This window comes from Natator depressus, chromosome 15 (assembly GCF_965152275.1).
Source record: "Natator depressus isolate rNatDep1 chromosome 15, rNatDep2.hap1, whole genome shotgun sequence".
In the NCBI taxonomy this organism is placed as follows: Eukaryota; Metazoa; Chordata; order Testudines; family Cheloniidae; genus Natator; species Natator depressus.
In genome coordinates, this window is record NC_134248.1 from 13,030,701 (window position 1) to 13,055,722 (window position 25,022).

Consider the following 25,022-nt stretch of genomic DNA (forward strand, 5'->3'; position numbering starts at 1 on the left):
GTAAGGACTTGTCTCCCAGCTCTCCCTACCCACTGAAGATCCTGTGTCAGGTCTCAGAGGCTCTGGCACCCTCTCTGCTGGCCTCTTCTTGCACAATGAATTAAAATTCCACATACTCTAGCTGTAAGCTCCAGAATGTATCATGCACTCCAGGGCATGCAGGATTTCAATTTAAGAGCAGCCTGGGCCCCAGATCCTGTCTTTTCCTTGCCTTGTTCTTGTTCACAGAGACAGAACGAATGCCATACATTCAGCTCTCATCTTCCTTTGCAGTGTCCATCTTGAGTGCCAAGTCCCCAAGCTGGCCATCAAGAACATCCCAAATCTTTAGTCTATCAACGAGCCCCAGATTAGCTTTTTGTCTATTATATTCAAATGATTTGCCTGCAATGCAGCATCAATATGTGCTCATGAGGCAAGTGGGATCTAATACGCAATCCTTGTGTGCCAGCTTCACAGCAACGGGGAGGGGACACTGAAACTGCTACATACAGGAGCTACTGAAAGGGGTTTTTCAGGGCACCAGGCTGTGCTTAAATTGTGCCAGGGCTGAGCCCTGGCACCTCTAGGCTTGGCAGTTCATACCCCTGGCATCTCTGGGCTTGTCGCATCAGTTATAAAAATAAAAAATTGCTTGAGCCCCAGCACCTCTTTCATTAAAAAATTAACCACTGGCACCAGATGCTCAGTGACCTGGGTGATATTCCTAATTCAGAGTTTATGAGCCTTCAGTAAACCCTGATGCTGCTCTTGTTCTGCAAGGAACTGGGAAAGGGAAGGAGAAGGGTAACAATATAATCGGCTTAAAAAGCAACCAAAGAGTGGCCTTTCCAAAAGTGACATCGTAGGAAAGCTCTGGAATGCAGTTTGCAGGGAGAGGGCATATGCTGCTTTCTGGCCTTCCTTACCTGCCAGACTTGGTGATGATCATCTCAGTTCCTACTTGATGAAACTGCACCCAGAGGTCCATGTCTTCTAGGGTAACCACAATGGAGCTCTGAGGGTAAGACTCCAGGCTGGAGGAAGGAAGTGCATCACACTGAACTTTCACATCTACCAGGAGAGAGTAAAGAGGATACCCCAGACAGTGAGGAGGAAAGTCAACATGAAATAGCACCATAATGCTTCAAGAGACACAGCTTTGGGAATCAGCATCAATACCAGTTCCTCTCAGTGTCAGTGCCTGAAAATGTCCAGTTGCAGAGTTTCACATGCTGATGTAGCAGACTGGTCCAATGTACGTCGTCACCACTCCACCTAGTGACTGGCCTCCCAGAACTATTCAACCACTTCTATATCACAGCTTATGGAGCTTTCCTTTAGTTCCGATAGTAGAAACCTACTTTTTTAGTGCTGTAGATGCCCGGTTTATTCCCACTAACAACGGTGGAGTCTCTGTGTGGTGTGTGGTCACAGTGGGCTACACTGAGATAACTTGCCTGCAAAGACCTTTGGCTATCCTGGCTCAGTAAACAGACAGGTTGCCTGTTGAAGTTGTTTTTCAGGGGGCAATATCCTCGCTGGTCGAGATTTAGGCTCCGTACATTGGGGTAGTCAATTGGCAAACTGCAGGCCAAATCCAGACCACCAGATGCTATGATGCAAAATATTTTTATTTATTTACTTATTTACTTATTCTTACCTTTATTGTTATTGCCATGTGAAAAATGTTTCTCTAGAGTCTGGACCTTGACAATACTTGGACCAAGAAATCTGGACCTTGACAAGAAATAATTGACTACCCCTGCCGTACATCATGCTAAGTTTACTTGTTCTATTCAGTACTCAGACGGGGATCCACAATGCTGTACATTTCACTCTACCAGTGTTCTTATGTTCTTGCGAATACAGACTAACATGGCTGTTACTCTGAAATATGTAATCACGGTCACACAAAATATTTTATAGGGAGAGAGTAAATTGAAAACTACGAAAAATGGGAAGATTTTAAGTGGCATGGAGGGGAAGGGGAGAGAATGCTGGATCGACGGGGCAGCACAAGTGACATAAGCAATCCCAGAGGACAGTGAAAAAAGGACAGATAGAAGAGCCAAACCTGAGGAATGAAGTTGGTAGATAGACAAGAGATCAGAAAGGGAGGGCAGAGCTAGACCATGGAAGGCCATTTTGAAATGTATTTATTAGGGCTAGGAAGTAAGTTAAAAGGGTGGAGCATGGTCCCATGTGCAATACAGCTCCAACCATGCCAGGGGAGTCATTCGCAATATGACTCCATTTTATAGTGCAGTCAGGGATTAACTATGTTCCTGAGCCATATGGACCTCTGAGCAGGCATCTATCCCATAGATGGGATCCTATTCTTACAGAAAATTCTAAATTCAGGTGAGTGACAAGAAAGCCAGAGATATGGGACTTCACAGAGACTGAGAGGCAGTCAAATAAGCAAGAAGCAAAGGGATCACTCAGTAATTCCCTTTGAATTTTTTTAATAGAGATCTCAAATCATGCAAACACTTTTGGGAAGGTATGGCACAACTCATATTTTCAGAGAGACAAAAAGTTGGTTGCTTTTTCCCTTCCTATATTTCAGCCCAAACACCTGGGAGAGCATGTCTGGACCTGATGGTTTCCCCCATAAAGTAACTTTGGGATGTGAAAGGTCTTTTTGCTCTTTGCAGAAGTGCTAGTTTACCTTCTAAATTATATGCACCTCATGGCTAGTTTTTGGATGAAGGAATGTTTTGCTCAGTATTTGTAGACTGTGGGAAAATAAAGCTCACTTGCTTGCCATGAAATGAAATTTTAATTTTTCACCATAACCTTGTTTCATTTGGGGATGTTCTCCCCACACTGGTCTGACATACACTCTAATTCCTGTTGTTCTGAGGGACCTGGTAATGACACAATAGAGCCCAATATTGTTAGGGAATGTTTTGGTCTTGCAGAGTATAGTGAATTCAACTGTGCTTTAAACTTTGTTCCTGAACTGTGTAACAACCCTAAGTACAAGGCTGTCGCAGATTTTGGAAACAGTTAAAACATGATTCAGCCCCTTTACACTATTAGACCAAAACACATTTTAGTCATGTCAAAGGCCACTGTGGTGAAATGTGATCCCCCATCACAGTAATTATAAATGTTATTAAAGCTAATGTTAAAATTATATAATACACAGGTTAATACACTGTAGACAGGATCACTAATGCTATCGGATGAAGTCTGGACCCAAAGCCCAATTCCATTCCTTGGTCTAAAACCTGACCACACTGAAGTTAGTGGCAAAACCCCATTGGTTTCTGGCAGGTCAGGGTTTGGCCCATGGTCTTATGATAATGTTGGTATTAATCAAATATCTGTGACTCTTCATTTGAAGGTATTCAGAACAGCAATGCTGTCATCAGGTTAACAAAAGCAGGTCCACTTTTGCTTAACAGAGAGTGATACATTATCAGCCATCCACAGCCATTTATTTTAACAGAGGATTGTCTCAGCCTGCATCAGGTCCTATATAGAAACAAGGGAATTTGTCACCTCATTACAACTTTCCTGAGCAACATCTTTAAACAAATACACATGGAAAGTAGCCAATTATTTCCAGGGAAAGCAGACCCTTTTCAGGATACATCTTTCCAGGCAAGAAGTCCAGTACAAACTAAACAGGTTGTTTCCATAAGATTAGGATGCAAACACCATTTAAACACAATTCTGACAGTTTGCAAAGGCCTTTAGGTGTTTAAAAAAAAAAGGGCCCTCCACCCTTAGACTTTTTCTGCTTTGATCCAACATTAATGAACTGGCTAAGAAGTGACACCTAATTGGCTCACTAACATTAGCCTGTTAACATCTTCTTACTAAGGCTTTTCTCATATCCTCTAGCAGAGACATGAAAGCTGCAATGAGATTGTGCATTTTGTTGTTCAGTGCAGAGCACATATTAAAAGGAATTACAATAAAATTGGGCTGATTTTCAACAAGCCACTGTCCAGAAACAGATACGTGCAAACAGATTCAGTTGAATTTATAGATTACAAATGATAGGTAATAATAATTCCTTTCCCCAACTGTATTCTACAGTTAGCATTTTTGTAAACAAATTCAAGACCAGCAAATGAGATACTGGGAAAAATTCTGGAAGTCCTTACTCATGGAAGACATATGGTGAAGTCAATGGGAATTAAACTCAGTGAGAGTTTTGCCTCAATAACTATTGAATTAAAAACCAAATACAGATCTCAGAATCAGGCTCCATAGGAATGAACCCACAATGAGTGAAATATTGTAGAAAACAGCAGCATGGCCATATTTATAATCAGCAGTGGGGCAAAAATTTTAAAAGGTAAAACATTATTTTGGTGTCTCAATTTTTGGATGCCCAAACTTGAGATATCTGAAAGGGGCAGGAGCTTCAGAGACAGGGTGGGTCTGTGCTTGGATCTGGATCTGAATCATGATAGATTCTACTGATGGATCCACATAGTGACCCAATGGGGCTCCACACAAGCACAGGGGTCTGCTGATGCAGAGCTATTTGCAGGATCTAGCCTCCAGTCTGATTTTGCAAAACCAAAGCCACCATGTTTTTGCCCATCTCTAATCAGCAAACAGCCAAACATTGATTTCCCTTCTGACCATGCCTTGATACTGGAATGGAACCATCTTGGGGAAAGGTTTGACACACACTGTTCAGATAGTATAGGGGCAAGTGCAAGGCCCATATGGGACCAGCTCAGCTCATAACCTTAAAAAGAAACTCTCGCTCATGGGGGGACGCTCAGTTCATATTTGTAAAGTGCTTTGAGATTTGTGGATGGAAGATTCTAGAGAAGTGTCCCAGAAAGTAATCCAGCCTTCTTCAGTGAATCCCCTAAACATGCCACAGTGCTGAGCTACTGGAAGGTTTGTGGTGGATTTCCTGTGAGATGTATAGGACAGGGTCTGTGTGCCCTGAAAATCTCCAGTAAGACACAGGATAAGGATTTCTTCTCCAATGACCATATCTGGGAAAGAAATCTTGTCAATAATTCTGACCCCCCAAAAGGCTCCCAGGCTTGTAAATGACAATAGAAACACCCCATTCGTTAAGTGGGAGAGCTCTCAATCTCCTGGAATTGCAATGCTTTTGGCAAAAACTCGGGAGAGTGGAAGGTTCATCACCGCTTATCCAGTCCCACATTGGGTGTTTCATAAGTACTATGGCTTTATTTCTCACTGGTCATCAGGACTGTTTCTGATTTCTAGTGCAGTGTGATACAAACAATTATATGAGAAAATAATTTATTTTTTTAAAATTGGAACCCTTAGCTAGATACAATGGTATAAGATAGACTATTCCCTTCATTCTACATCCAATGTCTGTAAAGTCAAAGTCCTGCTAGATGTAGCAGAAATCACTATTATACTCCAATATTAATTTTCAATGCGTATTTTTAAAAAACAGCTACGGTTGAGATGAAAATTATTTGAGTCACATATCTACCTAAGCTCTTCCAAATGAATCAGCACAGTGTGGGGGTGGGGAAGGGAAGCAGAGGATAGCTAGCCGTTTGAAACGTGTACATGAAATGCGTACACCAAAGGGGTAAATGATCTGCAGCCCTCATCCAAAGTGCAGAACCTTAGGTCTACATTCATTTGGGTCCCAGTTACATCACTGAATGGAGTTTTCTCTGGATTGACACTAGTATAACTGAGATCAGAATCTGGCCCTTGTTCTCCCAGTGCTGACCCGCCATTACACACAATCTGTTTACATCACAATTAGAGAGATTTTACAGGGTGTTGTTAAAAAGGACTGATGAACAGAAATAAAAAAAGTACGTAAATAAAAATCCTTGGCAATCAATACAAGAAACAACAACATGTTGCCCCCCAGGGAATGAAAGCTTATGGAGATCATGACATATGCCTGCCTGGTGCTTTCATTCTGGGAAGGCAGAGAAAATCCAAAACCAAGCTGACTGTGTAATACAAATCAGAAATGTCTTTATCCCCTTAACAACATAATATACAAATATTTTAGATTCCTATTGGGCCTTTCATCCCAAAGGAACCCAAGGTGTTTCACAAACCGGACACACAGCATCAGCAGCCCTCTGCATATGCTCACACTGTACAAGTCAATGGTGACTGGGGAATTTTGGGCAAAGACATTGAGGCAAACCCCTACTAGTCTTACAAAAAGTGACAGGAGATCTCAAATGTCCACAGGGAGCAGACATAACCTCAGTTTGTCCTCTGCTCCTGTGGGATGGTTTAGAAAACTCAATGTTACCCACAAATGCTGATGATCCAGTGAGTAATGCTTCTTCCCCTCCATCTAAGAAAAATTGTAGCCCACCTCTACCACAATTCTAGATCCACCCCGCACACTAAGAAATGGAAGAGTCACCTACCAGGTAAAGCTTGCATTTTTCCATGTACTGTGAAGCCAGAGAGGTTGTGAAAGTCACTGTAGGAGAGAGATCCACCAGAACTCTTATATCATGAAAACCAAAACAATCCAGTTCAAAATCAGAAGGCTTGATTTCCCAAAGAAAGCGAGCACCCTTCTGTGATCCAGTGTCAAGAGTGACTGGGGCTAGGATGGGACTCCAAGCTAAGCTAGCCAAGGTGAGTTCCTGTTTTATGAAGGCTAATGAGCAGGGAGGAGCTTCTCCCCAGGGCTGTCCCCTTGCAGTCCTTTGATGTCCAAAGGGACAAAGAGAGGAAGGATTTGCAGCAATGGCTGGGGCTGAGGGAAGAAAATCAAAGAGAATTAACATGGCTTTGACATACAGGAAACCCTACAGGGGAAATGCACCTTGATTTACTGCTAACACACTTTTAAACAAATAGAGACAAGACCAAAAATGCCAGCTGAAGATGTACCTACAAAAAATAACTTAATTGCAGACAACAGAGGAGATTTCCCTCTGGCAGTTTTGGGGTTTTGATCAAACTTTCATTTCCCAAACAGATTTCTGCATTCCAAACACAGAGCTTGTGGTTTCGTTTAACTGTTGAAACTGTGGACTGTATCAATTCAGGAAGACAATGATTTTTAAAAAGCTGATTCCCCTAAGATGAATGAAATAACTGTCTGATGTAAGCTTTCACTCTCATAACACATTACTGAAATATCCCTTTTCTTTTGTCAGTCGAGGTCTTCAACCCCATTGGTATTTGACCTCAGCAGAAATTCAAGGGAACACCAAAGCGTTACCTACTGACTATATCTATCCCTTCAACAGGACTCGGCAGTATAATTTATTTTCTTTTTTATCACATCAATTTTCTATTGCAGTGTACCCATTGATACAACAGAAATGTATTCTCTTTGGACAAATCCTGACGCTCTTACTACACTCAAAGGTTTTGCTGGCACACCTCTGTTGGTCAGGAGTATGGTTTTTTTTGCTGACATAGGTATGCTGGAAAAAGTGTGGAGTCGGCTATACTAGCAAAAAAGTCCTTTTGTCTGTATAGTGCGTATTGCTTGGTGAACTAGTATAAGTTTACCGGCAAAAGGAATATTTTGCTGGTATTAATTGCATCTCTATGTGAGCAAGGTAATATCTTTTCCTGAACCAACTTCTGTTGGTGAGAGAGACAAGCTGTGTGTAAGCTCGAAAGCTGGTCTCTCAGTAACAGAAGTCGGTCCAATAAAAGATATTACCTCGCCCACCTTGTCTCTCTAATGTCCTGGGATCAACACGACTACAACAATTCTACACCAGGGTAACCTTTTAAGTGTAGACTATACAAGGTCCAGTGTTTGTATTCATTCAGTCACTGAATTCAAGGCTGAGTAGAAACTAATGACTTCAAGTTTGGCCCTTAATGAGTTTATCCGGAGAGTGTGACCAATAACATTTGTTCTTACAAGTGCTAAGAGATGGCTAATCAATTCTCATTCTTCAGGACATAAACTGACCACCACACGGCCAAGAAAGGGATTTCTTTGCATCCATGTACAGCATTGCATTATTGGCTATGTATATTAGGGGCTAAGGGTGGAGGCTCAAATACTGATCACTGCCAAGGCCGGATATTCGTCTTGATGGACCAGAGTCTGATTCCATTGGCAAACTCTTGTGTTCCAATCTTCTATTAATTTCAAATGGCATGATTAGATTGCTGTAGCTGATTTAGGGTCTGATCCTTCTCCCCCTGAAATAGACACAAGTTTTGTCACTGACTTTAATGGCAGCAGGACCAGACCTTTAGTTTGGCGCATGAAATACATATTTTTAAACATGCCTATTCCTTTATTGGGCTTTTGTTTAAAGTGGATGTTAGCATAGTTAATATTAATTCAGAAATAAATTAGATCGTGATAAAAGATACCTTCAGCAATAGTAGTTAGGAGCCTGAGATTACTTATCTTTGAACCCCAGTATGCCACTCCCCTCCTCTCAGTTTATTTGCACTTATCTCAGTCACACACGCCGACTAGATCTCAGGATGTAACCAGCGCCTGCTCTGGTTTTAATAAAAGGGATTTTTCTCTTCTCCTTTATTGCAACTCATTGTCATCTGCAGTAACTTGGCTGTGGTAGGTAGGTCCTTCTACCCCAACACAGCACTAATGATATGAATGGATCCAAATCCTGAACATTCTGTAGGGATGAAAATCCAAGCTCTTATTACCACAGGGCCAGATCCTGAGACCCTTACACTCAGACAAAATTCCCCAGTGATTCCTGAGTAAACACTGAATCAAGGCCTCAGGATTTGGCCCAGAAAGGGTTCAAATAGCTACATTTGCAGTCCACTTCTGTAATCACTACCCCATTGCCCAAGACCAGCATATTGTGCTTTGCATTGCTGAAAACTGGACAGCACTGGTAATGGTGTCTTTCTGTTTCCGTGGGTTGAGACTGAAAATGTTGCTCCTTGCCTCACTTTATCTAAGGGCTGGAAATAAAAATATATAACCCCACCCTAGACCCCAGTTCCTGCACTGGTAAGCCCAGGAACCTTCCTCTTGTTCCTGCTACATACGGGGAATTTTAACACACTGGAGCTGAGGTGCCCAAGAGTGTGCTAGGCTGATGGGGGATTTCTATTCTCATGGGAGTGTGGGCCATTTCTAGGAGCACATAGCACTCTGAGGCATCCCAGTCCTGAAGGGGTAATGTGTCAGCGCTTAGCACAGTGAGATCAAGAAGAATGTTTTTTGAGTAGTTGTAGAGTGACAGGTTACTGATGCCTGGGAAGACTTCACCTGAAGAGGATTTTTGTGGGAAGGGTTAGTCTACTGGTCAGGTCCCTTGAAGAACCAGGAGCAATCTACCTGACTGCCCCTTAAGATGGGGACGGGAGGATGTCAAACAGAAGACCACAGGTTTTTCCTCTGCAGAGGACAGCTAGGGACATCTCTAGAATTGGGGAGCTCAGCCCTTTAAAAGGAGGTTACTGTTTGGCAGTGGAAAGAAGGTCCTATGGGGAAGGAGAGTCAACTCGGTTTTGGGAAAAGGAAGGATGACCTTGGGGTAAAGGCAATGGACGGGTGGGGGGCACAAGATCTGGGGCCTATTCCTAGAGTGAGGCTTGGTCTACACTACTAACTTCTGTTGGTATAACTGAGTGACGTAATTATACTGACCTAATCCCCCCGTCCCATGTAGACATAGCTACTGCCTCTTGGCGCAAGTGAAGATCTCCCACCTCAGCTCCAGCTGTGCCGCTGCAGTGCTGCAGGTGTAGACAAGCCCTGAGAGGCACAGATGTTGCAAAGCTGTTCAGGATAAGGGGCTTGCATTGGCTCTGATTTCTTTGGTAAGCGGTGGTCCCCTTGTTCTCATCCTGTCATAGGGAAGCGGGCATATTAGCTCCTGAAATCTAGGCAAAGGTGATGAGAGCATGGAAAATAAACCAAATAGACAGGTAATGACAAGAGTGGGTCCCTCACCCTGTATAGGCTGACTGTGGCTCCTGAGGCTCTGGATAGAAGCAGCTTTGGGACAAGGAACAACAGAGACTCCTCAATTGCATGTTAAAAAGAACATGAAGAAGATCTGAAGACTTCAGTTCTTCCAGCCCCAGTGCACAGCAGCAAGCAGAACAGTACTGAAAATGACTCTTGTTGCTCTCCCCACTGATAAGGGGGAAGCAGCCACTGAATCCTCCTTGTCAGCCCTGTTTTTCTAGTGACACTTTTTCTGCCATAGAAAGGCATATGAGGGCCGTAACCAGGGGATATGTCTACACTGCAATAAAAGACCCACAGGCATGGCTGCAGCTGGCCCGGATCAGCTGACTTGGGCTCATGGGGCTCGGGCTGGGGGGCTGTACAATTACAGTGTAGACTGCCCGAGCCTGGGCACTGATAATCTGGGAAGGGGGAGGGTCGCAGAGCCCAAACATCTACACTGCAATTTTTCGCCCCATAGCCCAAGCCCCATGAGCCCAAGTCACTGACTGGGCTCTGAGAGCCTGAGATCTGCCATCATTGCAGAAGATGGGAGAAGAAAGAGAAAAGAGGGTCCAGTGGTGAGCTGGAACTCAGTCAACAACTGCACAGCAATAGCACCACTGGGGATTTCAGACAAGTGCACCGCCAGACTGTCCAATGTATCAGGACTTACTGCGTACGCCAGTAAAAGGCATTGCACTTCTCCCTCGTCCACTTCATCTGGACGCACCGTATTGGTATTTCTGGCAACACATATTTTCTGCAAACGCCCATTCCTTTCATCTCCTCCCAGCTGATTGATGGGGAGGTGGAGTCATTAATTACCAATTACTAGTTAACAGCTAGCGCGCTCTCAGCCATTCTAGGAGACAGAGAGGATTTAAAAAGGGAAGAAAAGTGAATTTGTTATAATTGCTAGAAAGTGTGGCTAACAGCAGCAAAACCCATGAAATTCACCACCACCAAGGCGGAATTTAACACATTACCCTCTGTCTGTCTGTCTGTCCCCAGTGTGCCTCAGGCTGTTCACTGAGAAATCAGATGTGAAGGGCTGGCCTCTAACAATTCATGGGCAAATTGGATGGGTGGGAGGGATGAGGGGGAAGGAGAGGGATGGCTGGGGGTGGGGAAATGAAAGGTGAAAGTCAGTGACGTGTACAGCTCTGTGCCCAGCACATTTACAGCAGTAGGTAAAGATCATATTGTACCTGACTCTAAACAGGAGCTGCCCCCAGCATCCTGAAGGGAATGAGGAGGGGAAGGCATATGGCATATGCCATTGGATATGGGATGAAGGGGAGGAGCAAACCCAGCATTTATTTTTGTCTCTCCAATGAGCTCTCAGTGCTTTTAACAAAACCACCTTTTTCTGGCCAATTTCATAGCATGTGAAGAGTTTTCAATGACAATTTCAACCCTCTCTCTGCCTTTTAGTAGCTAACACATAGCAGGACTTTGTGCTGAATTGGCCCACATGCATACATGTCACATTCACGACTTCTTTTGAACCACTCACATGCGGTATTGTCACAGTAAAGATCAGTATGTCAGCAACCCTGTAGCCTCAGTTGTTGGGGCTGGATCCTATAAGATGCTGAATGGGCTGCACCCCCACTTCTCAGCTGCAGCTCCTAGATCGCAAACACCTACCCAACATCTTCTGTGCCAGTAGGCTTGCCAGGTTCCAAGTTACTGTCAGGAATGTTGAGATGCAATAGACGTTCAGACGAGGAGTAATGATCCTTTTGGGTAGAGGTGGCCTTGAAAGTCACATGTGTTAAACCTTGTCACTGCCATCTCCAGTTCTGCTTGGTAGCCAGAGGTTCCTTAGATATAGACCCCGGTGTATGCCACAGTTTCATGGCTGTGGAACTGGCTGCAGAGTTATGTGCCGGAACATGAGCCTTCATTTTTGTATTAAAAAAAAAGACTGTTTCTAGCCCTCATGGTTGTTAAGAGAATGTTAAAAACATGAACTGGGTGTAACTGAAGCAGCGTGGTCTTCCTGAGTCTGCAAGCAGCCTGAAACAATGGCTCAGAGAAGTATGAACTGCAATACATTAATCTCAGTGCAGTGTTACTTCTGAAACCTAAAAATAGCAATGTTGGCATTTTAACTATTAATCATTTTAGCAGGGACTAATGTACTTATCCAAAACTGCCTCCTATGCTTCCCCAAATGCCAAAAGACCCAGCTGCCCACACCTCTCTTGGCCACCTTTGATATTAGAATTCGCGCTGCATGCATGTATCTCTGGAAGAATGAAAACGTGGTGAGGGCCTACAATTAATGGAATTTAATACAAAATAAACAGCAGGTTCTACTATCCTGACTATTCATTAAAATCCTCCATTATATTTTTTCTAATGAATCAGACACACAATTTCCAGATTGCTATGGAATCCAGAGACACTGACACAAAATTTAGGTCCAGCTTGCTGGTGAGTACCCAGGGCCCTGATTATGCACACACAGACCCACCGGCAAGGAGAAGCATGCCCGCAAAGACAGAGCACACTGAATCCATTTGCCCCTAGAGGAGGTGGCAGGATTACTCCCTTTTAGATCTGGAGCAGCAAACAATGGCACTAATGAATACTTCAGTATCTAAGCTAACTAACTAACAGTGTCCTGGCTAGACACTGACTTCAACATCTCAGAAGGGACAGAGAAAAAAGAAAATGCAAAAATCGCTCTCTAAGCAGAGCAGACGCTTCAGCAAGAAGTACATTTAGTGGACTGAGCAGAGAACTGGGAGTGAGGACTGAGAGATTCTATTCCTGATAGGTTTCAGAGTAACAGCCGTGTTAGTCTGTATTCGTAAAAAGAAAAAAGAAAAGGAGTACTTGTGGCACCTTAGAGACTAACCAGTTTATTTGAGCATGAGCTTTCGTGAGCTACAGCTCACTTCATCGGATGCATCCGATGAAGTGAGCTGTAGCTCACGAAAGCTCATGCTCAAATAAACTGGTTAGTCTCTAAGGTGCCACAAGTACTCCTTTTCTTTTTTCTTTCTATTCCTGATGTTCCCACTGACTCAATCTCACCTTGGGCAAGTTACTTAGGCTCTCTCTAGGGCTTGGTTTCCTCAAACATGGGGACGTGAAGCTAAAATCAACGGATGTCAGTAAAGTGTTTTGAGATCCCCACATGAAGTGCTAGAAAAGTGTAAAGTATTGTTATTATTCAGAAAGACTCCCCGGTGAGCAGAACTTTCCACATGTTGGTTCAAAAAAATCCAATTTCCTCTCATGCTGTAGCATAAGGAAGGGCTTCTTGACAGCTGCTTACTACAGCTCAGGTGATGCAAACTTTTCGTTTGATGATGAGTAATTGCATTTTTTTAAGTGGACAATTTTGGTTGCTATTTCCCGGGAAATCAGCTGTCATACTTAGGTTTGTCGCTTGTTAAACATTCTGTTCAGATGTTCATAGCCCAGACCCATGAGAGAGGCTCAGCAGCAGGCCGGGGTTTGCGGGTCTGCTAAGCCACAAATTGCATTGGTCCCCAAACCATCGAGTGTTCGCAAAAAGCAAAATCACTTTTGGGAAAACAAAACTAGCTGAAAGGGTTAAACACGCTGGTTGGAGATAGCCTGTTGGTAACAGCTCCATGAACTGTGAGGCAGTGTGCTGTGTCCTGGTCACCCCCCTGTTCCCAACCCAGAGGAGGCTGTATTTAAAAGGTGCTGTGTGTAGTTTGGGGTGGACTTTGGGACCGTGGGGTGAAAAGGGCTCATGCAAATGTAGTATAGTATATTACAGTATTAACTTAGGCTTTGCCTTTTCACAGGTTTGTGGATTGAGCTATCTGGCCAAAGAGTTATGCTTGTGAATTGGAGAAATGAAGCTGCTCTTCCCTTCTTTCCCCTACTCATATCCCCCCTCCCATCCCCTCTATAATATGCACTCACTTCTTCCAACTAGCTAGTTAGCATTGAGACAAGAAGGGAAACACTTAACGGCCACTTAACAGGGCAGGCTGAGTTTGTGCTCAAAGGCTACAGTCCAGAGTCAAATGCAAAATTTTGGGGCCTTAGGCTCTTTCAAGTTTTCACAGACTCCTGATGTTAGCTGCACTGTTTTCCTGTCAGCCTATTGTGTTTCCCAGACACTGCTCAGCACTCCGTCCCATTCAAATCCACAAAAACACCTTTTTGAAAGGACTTTACAGCTTGGATGGGACATGACAGCAAAAACAGCTTCACAACACAGCACCAGAGTAACCACAAAGCACAACACAGCAGAGTGCTGCTTTTCTTGCACACTGCATGGGAAAGCACCAGCATATTAGCGCACCTGGGCATTGTATAAGGAAAAGCCAACAACAAAGGAAGAATCCAATCACCTCCAAACCCAGTACACATTCATTTCATAGGGAGAAGGCTGTCGGTTAAAATACACACAAGGAAAAGAGAAGAAACATTGAGAGTATATACAACATGTGACTCAAACACTGAATACTGGGGGTTGGACTAAACCAGGACCCAGATCAAAACAAGCCCTGGGTATGGTTTTGCTGAATAAAAACCCAAACTGACATGGTTTTGCAAAACAAAAGCAGTTTTTAGGTTTTCACCATCTATTCTAAAAAAAAAAGAAGGGCCAAACCCAAGAACGACATACCCTAATCTTTTGGATTTTGGGGGGTTCAGATAAAGTAGGATCCTGATTTTATTTTTGTAAACAAATACGCTGTATTAGATCTACCTTACAAACAACTACAGAATGAGCCAGAACTTGAACATTTAATCAGCTTACAAATTCATTAGTTTAGCTTCTGACATCAGAGGTGTACATTCACATTATACAATTGTTTCTGTATAAGACTCTACTATATCCCATCAAGGTTACACTCTCATAACATTACATTAATAAACAAAATAAAGGAGTCGATGGGACAACTCACATGCATAGCGCTAATGCATATGCTTAAGATTTTGCAGGCATGGAGAGAAAGTATGCTGGAAGGACTGGGAAGTGCTGTCTACAACATAATTTTATGACTTACCCCACAATAGCATCATTTTTGGATAAAGATAATCAAGATACCTGGGAAGATTATTAATAAAGCAGACATAAAATTTCAACCAGAAAATAGAATACTTGCGACAGATAACTGAAATACACAATTAAAAAGTAAAAAAATACAACTGATTAGAAAGTTATGTCTAGCTGGGAAATACTTCATGGAAATTGGTCTTGCCACCATCTAACACAAACTGGTTATAGTGTGTGTGGCATATGCAAGAAATGGAAGAACTCACACCTAATTTTCCCAAATACGAAAAAGAAATTCATGTCCATTTGGTCTTCCCTCCTTGATTACTTTAATGATCCTACTCATCACCCAGAAAGCAATGGATAACTGACATTTGTAGGGCATTGGTGTAATTTCTTAATCTCCAATAATGTGCTGTCTCGCAGCAAAAGGGAATAATACGAGAATGAAGTCATACACAATGGATTTCGATAGAGGGTACCTGTGATATTATCTCTGTCACTCAGGCTATTTCTACACTTAAAACGCTGCAGCGCTGCACTTGCATGGCTATAGCCTTTAGTGCAAACACTCACTACAGTGACAGGAGGGATTCTCCCATCGCTGTAGCTAATCCACCTCCCCAAGAGGCTCTAGCTAGTTTGACAGAAGAATTTTTCCATCAACCTAGCACTGTCTACACTGGGAGCGGGTAGATTTTTCACAGCGCTGAGAGACGTAACTATGCCAATGTAAATTTTCAGTGTAGACAAGCCCTCAGGAATTAAATAAAAGTGGCTGCTGTTCTAAGTTTATTGTTATGATGGAATTCTTTTCCCAATATATTTTTTTATTATAAAAAAGAGGGTTCCATTTTTCCTCTTTGTGTATTTATATATGTAATTTATATTTTCTCAGTTAAAAAAAGAACAAGGCCTGACTGCATCTACCAAGCTATACAGCCATAGGATACATACACTGTATAAGAAAGGAAGCCATAATTAGATACCCAGAGAGAATACAGGCATTCTACAGGAGGAAAGAGTGAACCCAGGGAGACGGAGGATGTATACAGAATCCACAGAAGAATCCGACCTGAGGGACTGAGTTACAGGACATATACCTGTATCTCTCAGAAGAAGAAACTGAATGCAGAAGTAGACTACAAGGTGCATCCTAGATGACTGGTTCTGAAACTAGGAACAAAAGTTATGATGGGATACATATATTCTATAGGGAAGCTGAAGCCAGTAAAAAAGAGACATAAGATAAGTTCATTGTAGAAAGGAAGCACACTTCAATCAGAGTGGTCTCGCATATATAGTGAAAGAAAAAACCCATTCAGTTGACTGGAGAGATTCTGAGCTGCATTTTCTCTCACACCAGTTGATCAGCCCCTGGTAGCAAAAATGATGTCTCCATCGGCAACAGAAAGTCAGACAGGAATCCCTATGTGCTACCAGGAATGGAAAGTAGAGCCTGTCAGATTTCATGGATTCCTGAGGTCTGGCTGTGGGATCATACAGCCCATGAATTCCTATGCATTTGCATAGCCTTAAATGACTGCTGCTCTGTCTCTTTCATGAAGCAATTTGTTTGTATAGGTTCCCCCCAACCCCATCTTTAGTTAGTAAAGATCCTCATCCTTGTGATCACAGGCCTGGGTGCAAACTCCAGGCAGGAACTGCAGACCTAAGGCTCCCTCCCCCCACTCCAGTATATTGTGAAATGTTTATGACCAGGATCTTATGGCTCTGGAGGTGCTGAATAGCCTGTTTTCTCCAAGTTTCAACTCCTGATGGGCAGCTAGAGACCAACTTTTAGCCGGTTTGGTCCCTAGTTGTGCATTTTATTACCCAGTTTGTCTCTTCAGCTCACATTTGTAAACTCCCGAGTAAATTTCTCCCTGGTTAACACTCTGGAGCTCAAAGAACTTTTCATGTTTTTATTACATCCTTAGTGATTAAAGGGAAATTTAAACCTCAAAATGTCCCCTGCTGTGATTATAAAAGCACAGCATCATTTTGGGTAGACGTGTTTTGAAACAATAAATTAAAAATTAGCCCTCCTAAAGTGGACAAATGTTTTTAAGTTAAGTGCAGGACGTTATTAACAATAAATAAGTTGCAATTCCTTCATAGATCACTGGGTGGCATGTGAGCGAGTTGTATGGGCCGTTAAAAGAGGTAAATTCTAATTGGACTGAGGGCAGTAGGGGTGTGAAATGGATGTATTACACTAAAAATATTACACAACTTTGTGTGCTTCTGGTAATAATATACCGTATTCCAATCTCACATCTACGTAAGGAATCACTAGCACAAAAGTGCAGACTACCCGTGTGTCTGTGATGAGAAAATGTATTTAACTGACCAGCACTTTAAAAGCTGCAATATTTTCTGCAATATGAACCTAGATTTAAAATACAAAACAAATGTCTATAAAGTGCAATCAATGAAAACACTCAAATTCTGTGCTAAAATTCCAAATGGGAAGGTAGGAGAGGATTGAAATTGGAACTGGGTGTGGTGAGTTCCTTCTAGGAATGGCTTGTGTGCAGCTGTATAATTATCATTATTGGAGGGAAGTGGTTTGTTGTGGTAAATTATATGAAAAATCATAGCCTGGGCATAGTAAGAGCCAGCATAAGTGAGCACGGGACAAGCTTTGGGTGTGCAAAGAAAAACTGCTTGCTTTATCCACCCATACCACTAAGCTTTGTGTAGAGAGCTGCTCCGTGACTCAGTCTCAGTGGAGAGACCAGTATCCTTGCAGTGTGGCTACAGACTCATCGGTGAGGGGGTCACAGCCTGTCTCCTCAGCACTTCCTTGCTTTACCATTTCAGTACCTCTAACATTTTTCCCTCTAGAATGAAGGAGAAAAACAAATTCACCATCACACAGCATACAAAAATCGATTCAGATGCACATATCCAGGTATTCAGACAAATACATTGTACCTGCACCACTGTGAACACACATACTCACACCCTACACTGCAGCTCCCCCATATGTAAGGATGTCATTTGTACTTCTGCACACACATTTAGACATACCAGCAACAAGCATGGACACATACATAGACACAGCAACATGATTATTACTAAACACACAGACATACTTCTTTTTATTATGCAGACATACACATGTACACACCCTCAAATACCACAATGCTCATATCCAGACAGATGTGTGAACAGAAGAATGCTGCTTGTTGATGTCTATGATTCTAGAGCTTACTTCAGGGTATTTCTCTAGCGCATGTGCACAGCTGAAGACAGTGAATGAGCTAGCAGGTTAAAGCTTCCCTTTCAAATTACTTCTCGTTTATTCTCCATCCACACTTAAGGCCCTGATTACAATGAAGCTGAAACTGAGTTTAAAAAATCATGTTCAAATTTGGTTGTTTGTCATTATTTATTTAGTGTGTCTGGTTGGTAAGCATGATGCTTTACATTTGTGCCCATGCACAATCTCTAGACAGATGAATAACAGAGATGGCAACAGCAGAGGCATAGGGAAGAAGAGAAGAATAACAAAAAACGGGAAAGAGACGAGCTTGTGGGATAGTATTGCTGGATCATTATTACATCAGAACTGGTCTTTAACATGCTTTGTCTGGCTAGTGTGGATGGTTACAACCATATTTATAATTATGCTCAAGCTTGGATCTTTACAGGTTTTAATCACGGTTCTAACAATTTAAGCCCTATCCACACTGGCTGGTAAAACCATGCCAGGACTGGGTTTAAGGGGAACTCTTTAAACATGTTTCCCATATTCTCTTTAAAGACCAGTTTAGATAAGGCCTTTGTGGGCTAGTCTCTGTGACTCTTAATAAGATGTATCCCATCTGGATTTAGAATAACCAAGAGAGGAACCAAAGCAGTCTCAGTTATAGCAAAGTTGAGAGTACACTAGCCTTTTGGGAGCAATCTCCACTATTTTGCTACTACTGGTGCACGACTACTACCCTAGTGGTAGCAATGGCAGGAGCACTAGCAGAGAAAAGGCACCCGTTTTTTTTATCGTGGTGTCCTCTAAACCTGCTTTAAGCAGGTCTGGCTACTGACATGGTACTTAAAATGCTGGTGGCTTGTGTGTTTTGTCTATACCACTTCTACCACCATATCTACCACTAATGGAGCTGCAGCTGGGGGAGTGAAATGGTGGGATATTTCCCCCATAAGTGTAATACAGACAAGGCCTAAGTGGTTTGGCATAAACAGGAACCGTTGAAGGAGGCTTCTTACCGGTTCTTCTTATAGCTGAGTCCATTCTCTCGGAAACCCTTCGCAAATGGATTGTTATCAATCTTCAGCTGGGTAACCTGTGATGGGGAGATAACAGAGGGAGAGAAGGAAATAGAAAGGAGAGAGAGATGGGAAGGTGGAGACACAAAGAGAAAGGAAGGGAGGAAGAAAAATGCAGAAAAAAGGAAATAGAGGGAGAGGAAGAGAGAAAAGACAGAGGAAAGCATGAGAAAGAGGAAGGAGGGGTAATGAGAGAAAAAGAGAAGTGAAGAGGAATAGAAAAAGGGGGAAGAATGAGGGAGGGGAGAGAGTGAAAAAGGCCATGTTAGTTATGTGGATATTCCCCAGTCTATTGGTGAAATGGCTTCAGAGTCAGACCATTCAAAAATGGTGGTTATTTAAGGAGCAAATAGGACAGGAAACCAGAAAGAGGAAAACAACAGAAACCTGGAAGATGAAGCTGGTGAAATCAGGGAACAATGAATGCTCCCCTCAAAGGCAATAGCCCACATGATCCTATTTCCCAAGCCCTTCACTTAAAACCAACAGGCTGGTTTCTGAGAGAATGAAAATTTTCCATATGACCACTAGAAACTTCACTGGTTTTCTTATTTTTGCTACTACAGGTTAACCAGGAAAAAGCAATCTCTCTTGTTATGGCACAATTATGTTCATGTCACATGCAAAGTTTGTGGGATATATTGTATTCTTTTTATATTTAGAGTGAATTTGGTGAAGAATATACAGTACATGCTAGAGTCAGCTACGGTGCTGTACAAGCTTGCCAATATAGCTCTGCCAATACACCCCAGTCCTGATGTTATTGCACCCTTGGCTATTCCTATACTGGGTCTTTCTTCAGATAAAACCATGGAAAATCATGGAGTATTTTTTGTGATGTGGGCAAATGTCATTAGCTACATTACCAAACTCACACTTTTAAATTTGTGCTCAGAGCTAGGATTTGAACCGAGGTCTCTAGGGTGTTAACTAATAAGCTACCTTTGTGTATTTTTAATAGCTTTAGCACCAGAGTACCTGAACCTTTCATAGATTCATAGATGTTTAGGTCAGAAGGAACCATTATGATCATGTAGTCTGACCTCCTGCACAACGCAGGCCACAGAATTTCACCCACCACTCCTGCGAAAAACCTCTCACCTATGTCTGAGCTATTGAAGTCCTCAAATCGTGGTTTAAAGACTTCAAGGAGCAGAGAATACTCCAGCATGTGACCTGTGACCCATGCCCCATGCTACAGAGGAAGGTGAAAAACCTCCAGGGCCTCTTCCAATCTGCCCTGGAGGAAAATTCCTTCCCGACCCCAAATATGGCGATCAGCTAAACCCTGAGCATATGGGCAAGATTCACCAGCCAGATACTACAGAAAATTCTTTCCTGGGTAACTCAGATCCCACCCCATCTAATATCCCATCACAGGCCATTGGGCCTATTTACCATGAATATTTAATTACCAAAACCATGTTATCCCATCATACCATCTCCTCCATAAACTTATCGAGTTTAATCTTAAAGCCAGCATACCCTTAATTTCCACCTCTTAGTGCTAATACTCATTTTGCTTGAAGGAAGCTTTATTTACCCCTGAATTGCCCCAGGTTCACAGAAAGTCACAGAGAAGATGGAAGGAGTCAGAGAAAAGCTACCTTGGAATTCTGATAGGCTGTCACAGCCATAAAAGTTGTTTCTGGGAACACAAAAGTGGCCACAGCATTCCAGGGCAGGGTGAGTGTATGTGCACTGGTCAGCACCACATGGAATCGTGGTTGGTATTTGTGCATTGAATGCAATATAATCTAAAACCAAAGAGAGAACAAGCAGTCAGGAGGATTTGATAACAATGTTGAACTCTGTATGGCATCACTGTGATGAACTCAATGTTCCTGGAAGAGTCACCTGGAAAGGCTTCAGATGCAGTAGCATGTTGCACACCACCACTTTTAAATAACTGCTCATGTGTAAGTGGAATACAGATGACATTTGCTCTAAAGGGAGTGGAAGTGAACGCCACGCCACACCACACTTAACCTGGAAGGTTTGACTTAAATAAACAAAAGTCTAGAATACATTTGAAACTTAGCTCTATCCATGGGCCTGATCTTACATTTGTTGGTTCTTTCCAACCTCTCTCTTCCCCCTCCGCTCCCAATCTCTTTGAATTGGGACCTCCTACTCCTGACCCACTTGCACTGCCCACTCACCATAGGTGATTAGGGGTGGAATTTGTCTACTTGTGCTGTTCCATCTCTCTGGAACTTCCCGCAGAGCTGTACACTGAAGTGAAAACCTTCCTTTTCACTTTAGTGTAGAACTGTCTCCACAGCTGTGGAGATGGTAATATGAAAAATGCTACTGTATAGAAAAATAGTTCATATGGTATGGGATTGCAATGGGGGAAGAGGATCTACAACAAATGAGATGTTTTTAGTCCAACAACGGAAACAGTAAAGGCCAATGTACCGCAGGGTGCATATTGGAAAGTAACACATGGCAGAACAGAGAGGTAGCAAAGCCTTCCTCTATGGCTCGGGTGTGAACACACCTCTAGGAACAGGTCCAGGTCCAATTCTGAGCATCTCACTACCGGAAATTTATTGCCAAACTGGAGAGAGGCTGGAAGGGCCATTTTATTAGAAGAGATTAAAATAGTTAATAGCTTGGTTAAGTGATGGTTATGGGGTGAGATAAGAAAGAGACATAACAGTGTACATATAAACACCAAGGAGGGAGAGGAATAATTTAGGGTGCTACAAAGGGGGGGCGGGTAACTAACAGCATAAGTAGGGATGAAAATGAGACAGGGAAAATTTAAGATGATCATCAGGAAAAAACATCCTGGCTCCGAGGTGTTAGGTGTGCAACACACTCCCAAAAGAAGGGGTGGAAGCCCCATTGCGTGGAACTTTTAAAAGTAGCCTGAACAAAGCAGCAATAGTAGGACTGTAGGGAACAAACCTGCCCTGGCAGGGAGATGGGTGAGGTATTCTAATAGGCCCTTTCATCAGGTATAATTCTGATTAATATTAATATCAGTTTTGGGCACATGAAAGAATTATTATTCTCCTTGTTGTGTATGAACAGCATGTCATGGCATTAGACGACTTCATAGTGCAGTGCTCCCTATAAACCAATGGTTTGTAGCACCACACATTTATTCTATGTACAAGTGAAATGGTCAGGCCTCTCCTTACATGTTCACACTGCTCCAGAGTATTGTTGGTGATCTTGAGTCTCTGGAAGGAGACTGGTTCTTTCATCCAGTGACTGCCAGGAGCTGGAGAATCTGGATGGAGGTAGAAGTGACTTGGGAAATGGGGATCAGCTTTTCCAACTGGCTCCCAGTGGCCACAGTGCCATTTATACCGAGCGTTGTCCAAAGGTACAATATCCACCAGCATCAGGTAGAGAGAGTGAGGGTTCAGGCCGGTAACAATCACTTTGCAAGGTGGGAACATACGTCTGCACAGAGGGAGAAGGAAGAGAGCAGAAAAAGATTTCATTGTATGCTTGATGTTTGCCCTCATCTGACGCACCAGCTCTTGTTTAGGGCCCTCACTTGAAGGAACTACAGTTCCTTGGGCGCTCAAGGTCCTGACTTTCTTGCACTGATAAATACAGGGGGCCAAATTCTCCCTTCAGTTACACCTATGCAACCCCCGTGAAGCTGTTTACCGCCTCTGTTGAGGGCCAGTGATAATAGAGGGCAGAATTTGTCCCGCTGTGTGTAATGAAAATCGAAAACCCAGATCAGACAATATACTGCAACAGTCCATATCAGGATCTGGAGAGCTCACATAGGGCACATAGCTGTAAAACTATTTAAAAGGGGGAGTACTTGCCACTCCTTTGAAAAAACACAGTGAGGTTGCTACCAAAGGCCCAGCATAATATCCATGCTTCTGCAGTGCATCCGAGCTACTGTCTTGGTCACTGTCCCTGATGGCGGGGGTATTACTACTCTTACTGGATCACACAACATGGGGCTTTCCGTTTAGTTCACCTTGTAGAGCTGTTGCCCAGGAATCATCTGACCCTCAAGTGAATGTTTTGGTCAGGGTGGTGTGCACCTTGCACACTCAGAGCACACTTTATAGTGTTATGCTGGATGTGCGAACTCATCACATTCATCTGGTGACCCTGGTCACTAGTAGGCAGACACAGCACTTGGCTGGCTTGACCCAGAGAACAGGTGAGAGACAGAAAGGTAAAGTAGTAGCTTCAGCTTTGCACAGCAGATGGCACCGAAGGTGGGATGTACCTAGGGTGGGTGAGTGAGGGTGGAAAGTAACATGCCACAGACATTTTTGGTGATACAGGTTTGCTCTCACCTGCCAGATTTGGTGATGATCATTTCAGTGCCAAGTGTGTAGAACTCCTCCCACAGTGCTTTGTTCTCCAGAGAGAGATGGACCCTGCCATAGGAACCATTTATGGAGGATGGAGGGAAGCAGCCCTTATTATGGAAGGAAGGGAGTTGTGAGCTATGAAGGGGCATCATCTGGAATTGAGGGAACAAGCCTCGGCATCTGCTGCATGGGGGGACAGCGTCACAGTCTCACAGGAGAAGGGGAGAAAAGCAAACGCATTAATGTACATTCTAGAGAGCAGCCCACACAGCTGGAACAAAAGCAGTCCTGCTGCAAATGGAACATGTAAGAGGAAGGGGAGAATCCCTGCCAGGAGAGCTGTGGCCCTTTACAGCTACGCCAGGGAGAACATCCTGCAGGCATGGTCACCTCCACCTCTATGCTTCTTGGCTGCAAGCACAGTGGGTCTCCTTGTAGGCACCGAGAGGCTTAGAACACCAACCCCAAATACTCTATTCCCAAGCGATCTGGTGAGCGGTACTGGCCACCAGTGTGACCAACACAGCAAGTTCAGGCTACCACCTTATTGGACTACTACAAGCCATGATTCCTTCACATTGAGGGCAAATGAGCTTGCCCACTGAGTCTGTGGCACAACTTCTGAGAAGCAACTAGTGGCAATGCTAGGAAAGACATGGCAGCACCATGTTAAGGTGGCCATACACATCAACTGGCCCTGCGCTGAGCAAGGCCATATTCCCCACCAACCATCATCTGCCCCACTTCCATTGACAGCGGTTTTGTCTCTCTCCTGGGTTCATTCACTCAAAACTATCTTTGCTGTGCATCAAAGCAGCCCAGGATTTTCAACACAGCCCCAACGATACCCTGAGAATTCTGGGGACAGAGGGAAGGTAACATGGGAAAACTGAATGAAACAGAGAAATACATGCTTATTATTCAACCACTCAAACAGCCCCATTCAACCTGCTCTAGGGCCAGCATTTTTGTCTTAGAAGCCACACTACGAAGGGCATCCTAGTGCCAGGCTGAGTGGATAGAGCCAGGAAGGCCACCCCAAAGCCTGCAGCGAGGCCTTTTGCTTGGTCTCTAGGAGAGGAACATGACAGAAATCTACTCAGACACAGCCTGGGTTGACAAAATCATGAGCATATTCAAGCACAGACTTGCAAGACTATTTTAGAGGAGGCAGAATGCTCACAGGTTAGGATCCAGGATTTCCCGAGCCATCTCTTACCTGGCATCAGCATTGGTGCCCTCTGTTGGTGGCCCAAGCTGCAGCTTTCACCATGCTGGTGCCTGTATCGGCACTGGTGCCTTGAGCCAGCGATATACAGGTCCCTTGAGGCATGAAGCATGGTGTAAGAACCTGGAGAGAGGCAGAAGGGCTTGGACTCCAGTGTTTGCCAAGAGAGGCAGGGAACAGCTTATAACTTGTGCAGGCAAACTTTCAAATTTGCCACAGGAACAGAAGGGGTAAAAGAGGGAGAAGTGAATGAAAGAGAGATGGGAAAGAGAAATAAGGGAAAGAGTCAATGAAAGGAGGCAATGGAGACAAAATGATAAAGATCCCGAGGATGTA

The 25,022-nt window shown here is 43.4% G+C and overlaps 2 protein-coding genes across 3 annotated transcripts in view; both read right to left on the minus strand.

Moving 5' to 3' along the window:
* LOC141999423 (T-box-containing protein TBX6L-like) overlaps positions 1-19,162 on the minus strand; it is a 28,985-nt gene extending 9,823 nt beyond the window's left edge. Inside the window, exons 1-2 of the mRNA XM_074972802.1 lie at positions 19,092-19,162; positions 909-1,053 (exon numbers count right to left, since the gene is read on the minus strand). Of these exons, the coding sequence (XP_074828903.1) occupies positions 909-1,053; positions 19,092-19,116 (170 nt within the window). The 5' untranslated portion in view covers positions 19,117-19,162. The remainder of the gene's footprint in view (positions 1-908; positions 1,054-19,091) is intronic.
* Positions 1,024-24,740, minus strand: LOC141999424 (T-box transcription factor TBX6-like). 2 transcript variants are annotated; one of them, XM_074972804.1, is made up of 7 exons: positions 24,678-24,740; positions 23,441-23,666; positions 22,304-22,571; positions 20,759-20,908; positions 19,092-19,168; positions 17,548-17,704; positions 1,024-1,053 (listed from the first exon to the last, which is right to left on the minus strand). In XM_074972804.1, the coding sequence occupies exons 1-6, from the start codon at positions 24,688-24,690 to the stop codon at positions 17,587-17,589; spliced, it is 852 nt and encodes a 283-aa protein (XP_074828905.1). In that variant the 5' UTR covers positions 24,691-24,740; the 3' UTR covers positions 1,024-1,053; positions 17,548-17,586. The 2 variants fall into 2 exon arrangements, with proteins under 2 accessions (XP_074828905.1, XP_074828904.1); XM_074972803.1 differs by lacking the exon at positions 1,024-1,053 and having other exon boundaries at positions 16,592-17,704.
* Positions 24,741-25,022: the final 282 nt, after the last annotated feature.